General features: G+C 55.3%; 1 protein-coding gene across 1 annotated transcript; it reads left to right on the top strand.

Moving 5' to 3' along the window:
- Positions 1-9,617, top strand: GRHPR (glyoxylate and hydroxypyruvate reductase). The gene is made up of 9 exons (XM_082656012.1): positions 1-145; positions 1,865-1,995; positions 2,396-2,468; positions 3,021-3,137; positions 4,233-4,321; positions 5,430-5,534; positions 6,308-6,443; positions 7,723-7,853; positions 9,026-9,617. Exons 1-9 carry the CDS (start codon positions 63-65, stop codon positions 9,145-9,147), a joined length of 987 nt encoding a protein of 328 aa, XP_082512138.1. The 5' UTR covers positions 1-62; the 3' UTR covers positions 9,148-9,617.
- The last annotated feature ends 51 nt before the right edge of the window (positions 9,618-9,668 follow it).

Raw genomic sequence — 9,668 nt, 5'->3', positions numbered from 1 at the left:
CCCCCTTCCCAGACTGCTTCCGCCCGCGGGGTCCGGCTCAGTATCCGGCGTCTGGAAGGTGAATGAGGCCTGTGCGACTTATGAAGGTGTTTGTGACGCGCAGAATCCCCACCGAGGGCAGCGCCGCGCTCGCCCGGGCCGCAGAGTAAGAGCCCCGCGTCCCTGCACCGCTCCGCGCGCCGAGTCCCCGCCCTCCGGGCGCGAGTTCTGCGGGTGGCGTCGCGGGAAGGGGCTGCAGAGCCCCAGGCGCCGCTCCGGGACCTCGGGCACCCAGTACGCTGGCTGACTCAGCGTCTCCGGGCGGGTCGGGGTAGGCCTCCCGAGGCCCAGTTAGTTATTTTTGGTGGGGCGGACGGCGCGGTCCGTGGCGTCAGATCCGGGATCCTGCGCTTGGGCCTTGGCCGAACTTTCCAACCTGTGCCTGGCCAGGACGGTCTTGGAGTTTGGGGAAGCTTAGAGAAAGTTCTCTGGGGCCCAGCTTTCTCCAGGCCCGTTGCAGTGACGCTGGGACCCGCAGCTCCCCTGGCCCTTGCAGTGTGGGTGGGGGAAAGGGCTGGAGCCCTCCCCAGCCATGGCCCTGGGGAGAGGGAAGACGGCCCATGACACAAGGGACAGGCTGTTAATCTTTTACCCTCTGTGGTCACTTGGCCAGGTCAGGGACCTTAGCAGTCACTGGATTACCTGGTCCTTTTGGACAGTTGGCAGGGGGCCTCGGGTAGCATTTCTTAAATTGAACCCTGCAGGTCAGCTTTGCCAGGTGCTTCATATACGTAAACTCTTAATCCTTCAGTACTGTGAAGTCGGTACAGTAATTCCCACTTTACAGAGAAAACTGGGTCAGGTTAAGTGCCTTCCCCAATGACTGTGTGTGGCACAGCTGGGATGTGAACTTTTGCTCTGTCAGCTGCAGTCTGAGCCCTGCATTATGCAGGTTTGCACTGCCCATATCAGGCAGGGAGAAGGTGGAACCCAGCCTCAGAGACCAGTGCAAGGGGAAAATGAGATTTGTTCATTTCATTCAATGCAATAAAACCTTTGCTGAGGACTTGCCATGTACCAAGCATTGAGGGGGGAAGAGGGGAGGGCAAAAACAACAAGGGCACTAGTGGCAGCAGCTCACACTGCTATAGCGCTGTGCCACCATCAAAGGAGGGTGAAAGGAAGCCTGTGCCTGGGGCTTAGGTGTGGAGGTGCCGCAGCGGGGAATTCTGGGAAGTGCCCGCAGCTCTGTGTCTTGCGCATGTAGATGCTCCGTACGTGTTGGCTGCACAGAATTAAATGTCAAGGGCTGGGAGGTTGGGCAGCACCATGGGGAAACATGCCCCGTGCCCACCAGCCACCATGGAAGTGCCCCCTGAAACTCCTCCATGTTGAACTGCTTTGATCTTGTCCAAGTACAAAGTCAAGAACAAGAGTTTTTCATTTCATGGACTCATAGGAGAGGATGTGCAACTGGACAGGGAAATCAAGCCCCATCTGACTTCCCCCCACTGGCCTTCCCAACAATAGGCAGCCCAGGCCCGGGAGCTCACTACCTGTGAGGCCTCCTGTAGGGGTAAGAAAGCGCTTCCTTGTGTTGAGCTGAGAGCCGTCCCCGTGACTTTCTCCTTTCACTTTAGGCCCCTTTCAGTCCTTGTCAGAGAGCTGTGGTCTGTGACAGCCCTTCACCCTCAGGACAGTTCTGAGGCCACCCACGCCTGACCTTGACTCGCCTCAGCCAGCCCCAGGCAGCTTGAGGCCAGAGCAAGCAGAAGACAATGTTTCCCACTCTGAGAGGGGTCTGCAGGGGGCTGGAGGGGCTTTGGGGGCCTGGGGACACCTGCGGGGCTCCCGCACTTCTGAGCGGTCTTTCCTTTGCCTTCAGCTGTGAGGTGGAGCAGTGGGATTCCGATGAGCCCATCCCCAGCAAGGACCTGGAACGGGGCGTGGCCGGGGCCCATGGCCTGCTCTGCCTCCTCTCTGACCGCATAGACAAGAAGCTCCTGGATGCCGCAGGTGTGTGCACTGGGCAGGCCCGGGGAGGGTTCCAAGGGTGTCTTGGCCCTGGTGGACATATCAGCCTACTGCTGCTGGTTCCCGAGCAGGTCTTCAGTGACCTCTCTGAGCTCTGAGGGCATTCACTGCAGACCTGGGCCAGAGGGAGCAGTTGTGTGCAGTTCCATACGGCACACACTTTGCCCCTCTCTCCTGGTGGTGAGTCCCCAGAGGGAGGCCTTAGGAGGGCAAAGACCATGGTGTGGAGGAGAGCCAGGGCCTGGGGCCCTCGTCCAGCTCTGCTCAGCCTTGCTTTATGACCTTGAGCAGGGCCCTGCCTTTTCTGGACCTGTCTGTAGTATGTAGGAGGGCCTTGAATCCCACGAGAAAAGATACAAACAATGCTTTTTCTGCCCAACAGGAGCCAATCTCAAAGTCATCAGCACAATGTCCGTGGGTGTCGACCACTTGGCTTTGGATGAAATCAAGAAGCGGTAAATGCGGCTTGGGCTCTGGAAGCAGGGCCTGGAGTGAGGGGTGACTACCAGAGAGGGAAAAAGAGGAGCTGAGTATTTATTTCTTCATATTCTTTGACCATTCAGTGAAAACATAAGGTAGCTGATGATAAAATCTGCTCATGTGTGCACACATCAGTTAAGGTAAGGCCGAGCAGTCAGAAGCAGTGGGTAACAATGTCCAGGTGACACCCTTTCACATTCATTCTTTTTTTTGACCCCCACAACAACCCCTTCAAGTAGAAAAGGCAAGTATTATTATTTCCCTCTTTAGATGAGGAAGTTCAGAAAAGTTAAGTAGTTACTGGCTCCAGACTTTGGACCCCGATCTTCCATCTTATATCCTTCTCAAAATGGGAGATAATCAAGATGGGAATGAGGGCTGGCCATTCCTGAGTGCTCACTTACAGCTCTGAGCTTCCTGACAGGCAGCGCAAAGAGGGAACAAAGCTGTATCACGGCAATGTCCCAGCAGTAGAAATTGGTGAAGGTGCTTGAGGCCAGCGTTACCGCCAAATCTTTGATTCGTAGTGGGATCCGTGTGGGCTACACCCCAGATGTCCTGACAGATGCCACGGCCGAACTCGCTGTCTCCCTGCTGCTCACCACCTGTCGCCGGTTGCCTGAGGCCATCGAGGAGGTGAAGAAGTGAGTGAACACTTGGCAGGGAAGTCGACTCTGCTCAGCAGCTAGTACTTGAGCACCCAGTGTCACCCTGGACCAGAGGTGATCCTGTCCCCGGCTGTGCCCCAACTAATGAGGGGGGACAGACTCAGGCACAATACTAAAATGCACAGCAGAGCTGAAATAAACAGGGTGTGAAGGGAAATTGTGGGGGAGGACTGTGGATCAGGGAAGGCTGCGTGGAAGTGGTAGCCGGTGGGCGTCCTCCTGAGCCCTTAGAGGGCCGTGTGCACCATCATGTGGGAATCCAAAAGGCTCTGGAAACTGAAGGTTGTTTCATTTCGCTGCAGATACACCAATGTGCTTGATATGGGTGCCACCCCAGATGCTGTTGAGGGTGTTAGGTAGAATATAGCATATGTACCTTAACACCTTCCTAAAATCTGAAAATTTAAAAATTCTGGCCTGAGGGTTTCAGATCAGAGATGTGGGTCTGTACATCCAGAGTTGGGAAAGGTACTCCAGATGCGGGGACTGGCTTGAGCAAAGGCCAGGAGGTGTGCAGATGCAGGCTCTCAGAGAATGTGTACTGGGAGAGGGGATTTGAGGTGGGGATGTGGCAGGGACAGAGGCTGCATGGGGCTGACTAGACACTCTCACCCTTCTGTCGAGGGAGTTGGTCCCTTCATTGGAGGTGACTCAAGACAGGCTCTATTCCCCTGTCCACCCAAGGCAACAGGGGTGGGCCTGTGGCTTCCCTGGAGCACTGAGAATACTGTTTTTGGAATCCTACATCCTGGGTTTGCAACCTGCTGCTCTTCCCTGGCTGTGTGACCTCACATAGATTGCCCTTTCTTGTCTCAGTTTTCCCGTCTGCAAAATGGGGGGAGAACCTGTAAGGCCCCTTCCAGCCTTCGGACTCTGTGTCCCCAGTGGGTTTAAAGGAAGAGTCAGTCACGCTGCTTATCGGCAACACCCAGTGGCTGTAGGGGTAACGCATGCTCCTCTCAATCCTTGACTGGAGGGCTGGGCCTGTCCCTTGCACCACGGGGTCTGCGTAGCGGCCCTCATCTTTGCCTGAGACCAGAGCCTCTAACCCGTCCCTCTCTCTCCCTGCAGCGGCGGCTGGACCTCGTGGAAGCCCCTGTGGATGTGTGGCTACGGCCTCACACAGAGCACCGTTGGCATCATCGGGCTGGGGCGCATAGGTGAGGCTCCCATCTACCCAGATTGGCACCCTGGCTCTCACGTCTTGGTTTGAGTCTCTGGCACCCGTGTCCAGATGCTGACAATCCTTTGGAAAGAGTCACCGTACCTGGGTGCAGTAGGGACACCTCTAGCGAGAAGACACAGCATCGTAAAACACAGGCCAAAAAATAAAATAAGGAGTTCCGTAAGAACTCATTAGGTGATAGAAGCAAGTTGTAAGAGCCAGGGTTCTTTATGATTATAGCTGCATACAGGACAGATGAAAGCGATGACGGCTGCAGGGTCGGGACTTTTAGGAGGGGTTTACTGTGGGAGAGCCCATGCTGCCCCAGGCCTGGGTTCTGGAAGGCATCTGACTCCTAAAGCCTTAATTCCCAGCGGACAGAGCTTACCTGTGATTCTGAGGCGGGGCAGAGCTACTTTTCTTCCAGTGGCCCCCAGCGCTGGAGAAGCCTGGCATAGGCCGGTGGCTCTCTGGCACCCTGCCTGGTGCAGAGGTGAGGGTGAGGACGGGAGGGCTGCATAAATTGTCCGGCCAGCTAGCAGCCCTGCCTCCCACACTAGAGGGCTGCTTGGAAGAAGCCAGCAGCTTTGGGACGTGCTCTGCGTCTGAAAATCCAGCTGCCCAAGCCTGTCCCGGCAGCAGTGTGTGTGCAAAGGGTCAGGGTCGGGGTGAGTTGGCAGTTGGGCAGCGCCACCAGAAAGTCGGGTGGGGTCTGTGGGTGCACCACCAGAAGCAGAGGGTCCAGAAGGAGGAAGGGGACCGTGTGCTCAGACCTCTGCTGGGCTGCCAGATCCAGTGCTCAGGGAAGGCTAGCAGATGGCCCTCAAGATGGCCAGCACCGTGTGAGGACGGCACAAGTCAGTCACAGCCACACAGGAGTTGTGGTGCTGCCTTCAGATCCCTGAAGGACTATCAGATGGACCCCTGAGGGCAGTGTGGGCTGGCAGGGGGCTGGGTACAGTGTGGCAGGAGTGGTTGATGTTGGGAAAGGCCTCCCCACGCCCACCCTTCCCCCAGGGGCTCCCGCTCTCTGGAGCTGCTGGGTGCTGCCCTGCCCTCTGAGGGACTGGGAACAAGCGCTGACTCTGACTCCTTGCCTCCAGGCCAGGCCATTGCTCGGTGTCTGAAACCATTCGGTGTCCAGAGATTGCTTTACACAGGGCGCCAGCCCAGGCCTCAGGAAGCAGAGGAATTCCAGGCAGAGTTTGGTAAGTAAAACCTCGATTTCCACAGGAACCCCACCTGTGCTGGGCTGGATGGTTCTCCATGTTTGCTGTAACGGCAGCACTTTGGGGCAGGCTGCAGGAGCTCCATGGTGTCTGCGGTGTGCCTTAGGTGTTGTCTGACCTCCCTGCCCCTGCACGCAGAGGCCCATTCAGGGAGCAAAGGGCCTCACCCAGGCCACACAGTGAGTACCCTCAATGCCAGAGGGACTCCAGGTCTCCTGTCTTGCAGGGTCTTTTATCACCATTGTCCATGTACAAACAGAGCAGCAGGGATGGTGACACATATAAGGAATTGCTGGGAACTTTCACGCAGTTGCCTTAATAAACTGGTGAGCGCTTACCCGCCAGCCTTGTGTCCGGGTGGATCCAGCTCCCTGGCAGGCGCACAGCGTGTTGAGCAGAGGGCAGGCTGGATTTCAGCCACTCCACCCCCTTGGCACATTGGGCCTTGAAGGTGGTGAAAGCCAGAGTGGTCCAGATCCCATTGTGTGACCTTGAATAAGCTCCTGCCCCTCTCTGGCCTCAGTTTCCCCACCTTTAGAGCAGGGGGCTGGCTGAATGATGTAACACACCAGGATCCCACGAGTGTCTGTTGACTTTGTGTGGTTATTAGAGTTCTCCAGGTAGAGACAAGACCTTCAGGAAGCATCTTGGGAGTTTCCATTATGGGCGGAGGGAGGAATGGTCAAGGTTCCCATCCTCTTGCTGTCCCTAACCTGGGACACAGCATCTGATGGAGCCCTGCCCTCCCCCAGTGTCCACCCAGCAGCTGGCCGCTGAGTCTGATTTCATCGTCGTGGCCTGCTCCTTAACACCTGCAACCAGGGGGCTCTGCAACAAGGACTTCTTCCAGCAGATGAAGAAAACGGCCGTGTTTGTCAACATCAGCAGGTATCCTGGGTCACCAGGCAAGCCTAGAGAGGGGCTGTCCCTGTTGCTGTGACCTGAGGTTTTTCTTCCCCATGGGCTGTCAGTGAGACTCAGGCTGAGCTTACTGCCCTTGATAAACCAATCAACCAGACAACTCAGAAATACAGTAAAGGCCCCAGAGCATGTCCCAGGTGCTCAGAGCAGGGCCTGGCCTGTCTGGTTCCCAGCAGTACCCTTGGCCTTGCTCAGGAAGTGAAGGCACCGTGGCAGCAAGTTACCAGGTAACCCTGTACCTCTAACCACAAAGGGGTGGCCTTAATGTTCTTTACAGCCCTTTGGAGGCCGACCTTCATGGTGCTGAGCCTGGGTCTGTCTGTGTGAGTCAATGACAGCTTGAACCCTCATGCTCCTGGGCAGACAGACCCAAAACCCAGGTTGTCTTGGGTCCTCAAAATGTCCCCAGGGTGCCTTTAGGCCACTGAGCATGTTATGGGGGCAGACCTTCCCTCTCTGCCACTCCAACCCCTTCTTAGCTAGTGCCCTTTGAACCCACTTAAATCAATTTGGAGGCAAAGATGGGCAATGGGAGGGGACTCCCAAGGGCTCATCCACCCCAGAGGTGCCTGTAGTTACTGACGTTTAGCTGCAAAGGGGGTGCCTTTGGGGTGGAGTGAACATGCAGGAACACAGGGCTCGCACTGATGCCAACAGTGTCGTTGCTTCCGTCACGTACCCAGTACTTCAGGGCGCTGGGTTATTGCTGCACGAGTATCGTTGAGTGCACAATGTGAAGTCTTTAGCAAACCAGATCTCTACTCCAATGGTTCATTGATGGGAAGGATGTCTGCTCACTTGGATGGATGTAGTTGGGTGTATCCTCAGGTCTCTGCCTGCAGTTGGGCAGGTGCCTGACACTTGCTGCAGTGCTTGTCAGCCGGTGGTCGGGATCCCAACACACATGCAGGCTCTGGGTCCCGTTCATGTAGTGGTGCGTGTAAGTAAGCTTTGATCCTCCTAGCACTCCTGGGAGTTAGGTAGTATTCTCCCTATCATACAGAGGAGGACCCTGAGGCACAGAGAATTTGAGACACTTGCCCAAGGTCACACAGCTCGAAAGTGGCAGGCTGGGGTTCTCTGTATTACTGTACAAACTATAAATAAGTATACTATAAGGCTTACTGCTTTGAAAGTTAGTGCCAAGTGCCAGGTTGATGGGAAAATTCATTCTCTGGGTGGTTCTGCCCTAAAGGCGACCTGGGTAGAGGGAGCTTTGGGGCACCCACATCACTGTCATTCTCAGGGGAGAAGTGGTGGACCAGGACGACCTGTACCAGGCCCTGGCCAGTGGTCAGATTGCAGCTGCTGGACTGGACGTGACAACTCCAGAACCACTGCCTACAAACCACCCTCTCCTGACCCTGAAAAACTGCGGTAAGAACTGCGCTTTACCAGCAACACTTCACCCGGCCCCGGTTCCTTCCCGCCACGGCTTGTGAAGCCGGCTTGCAGTTCTCCCAACACTCGGGTTAAGCACTGTGCCCCCAGAGACACAAGCCACAGCTGTAGGGGTGGGAGTTGCAGCTCCAAACGCCCTTTCTCAGGCTAAGTTTTAAGTCATACCCTTTTCCCTGTCCCCTAGCCCCCGGGGAGGTAGATGCGTCTGGCATCTCATCCCGTGACACCTTAGTGCAGTGGTTCTCAAACTTTTTTGTTCATCGGTCACCTGGAGGGACTGATCAAACACACGGTGCCCTCCCCCCATGCTTCTGCCTCAGGGATGAGGCCTGAGAATATGCTCCTAATGTCTGGCACGCTGCTGCTGCCCCTTGGCCGGGGAGCACTGTGAGAACCACTTACTTAGCATTCCTCTTTAGACTCCTCAGTTACCGTTAACAGTTCTTTATATTACGGTCTCTCTGTTCAGCTAGCTGACGTGGTTTCTGCCTCCAGACTAATATATAACTGAGTGGAAGGGGCCCCAGGTTGTCTGGGCCAGTCCCTGTCCTTTACTTACATTCTGGAAGGGAAAACCAAAGAGAAGGGCCGTAGCTGCCTTCCCCATAGTGAATGCTCCCATTATTGGAGCCCTTGGAAGCTCTACCATCCCCGCCCCCGTGCCCATCTGAGAGGAACATTGGCTGTGATGGCCAGGCTGTTGCCCGGAGCTGGGAAATCTCCCATCCCCCCAAGCCCTGGGCCTTTAGCTCGGTGCCCTGGGTACTGCTTTTGAAAGGTGTGCTTTAGGGACGAGTGACCTCACTTGTTCTGCAGTGGGGCCAGAAGCAGCTGCGCTGTCCAGCCTTTCATCTAGTTATTTCGGGAGATCAGAAGCCCAGGGCGTCACCTAGTTTCACCATCTGATATTTGAAGGGCTGCGTCTAGACAGGCTCCAAGACTCCTTCTAGCCCTGACATTCTTGTGTTCAGGATATGTAATTCTTGTCACCCTTGCGTCTGGGTTTCGGTAGCCCTGGGGAAATAGAGTGCTTAGTGAGAGGAGGGAAGGCAAATCTTTTTATTGGCACATCCTAGCCATGAAAAAAGGGCCCGAGTTAAGGCTCCTGAATCACCCTCCTCATTTCCCTTTCTTCCTCTCCTTTCCAGTGATCCTGCCCCACATAGGCAGTGCCACCCATAGAACCCGAAACACCATGTCCTTGTTGGCAGCTAACAACTTGCTGGCTGGCCTGAGAGGGGAGCCGATGCCCAGTGAACTCAAGCTGTAGCCACAAGGGAGACACTGAGGCTAAGAGGCAAACGGCCCCGGGATTCTGTCAGATGCGCCCAGGCTTGATTGGACCCACAGGATGGGAGCCAAAGAAAAAGACGTCTGATGTGTACTGATTCTATGGAGGGAAGACTGGTGCTCATGGATGTGCTCCCACTTTTGTGGTTGGAAGCATCTGAGCCCAAAGTGTATAATTCTATTAAATAATTCTCTGAGAGACCGCCTGGGCGTGTAACTGGGAGACGCTGAGGACAAGAGCATCTGCTTACATTTTCTAAATCAGGGCCTCTAGTGACCGCAGGTTCTGCTTCCCACCCCCATCCCCACGCATTTTAATTATTAGACCCTGTCCAAACCACCTTACCCCTCATCCTCTGCTAAAATGCCTTCAAGTGTCCCTCACTGAGGACAGAACAACCACAGCCCAGTGGTGACTGTGGCAACTGGACCTGCTCCCTAGACCATCGGACAAATTAAACACACATGGCAAAAATAACTAGGTATGGTCACAATACTTAT

The sequence above is a fragment of the Grampus griseus genome (assembly GCF_964374135.1).
Source record: "Grampus griseus genome assembly, chromosome: 6".
NCBI classification, from domain to species: domain Eukaryota; kingdom Metazoa; phylum Chordata; class Mammalia; order Artiodactyla; family Delphinidae; genus Grampus; species Grampus griseus.
This window is presented reverse-complemented; position numbering and strand designations above follow the sequence as displayed.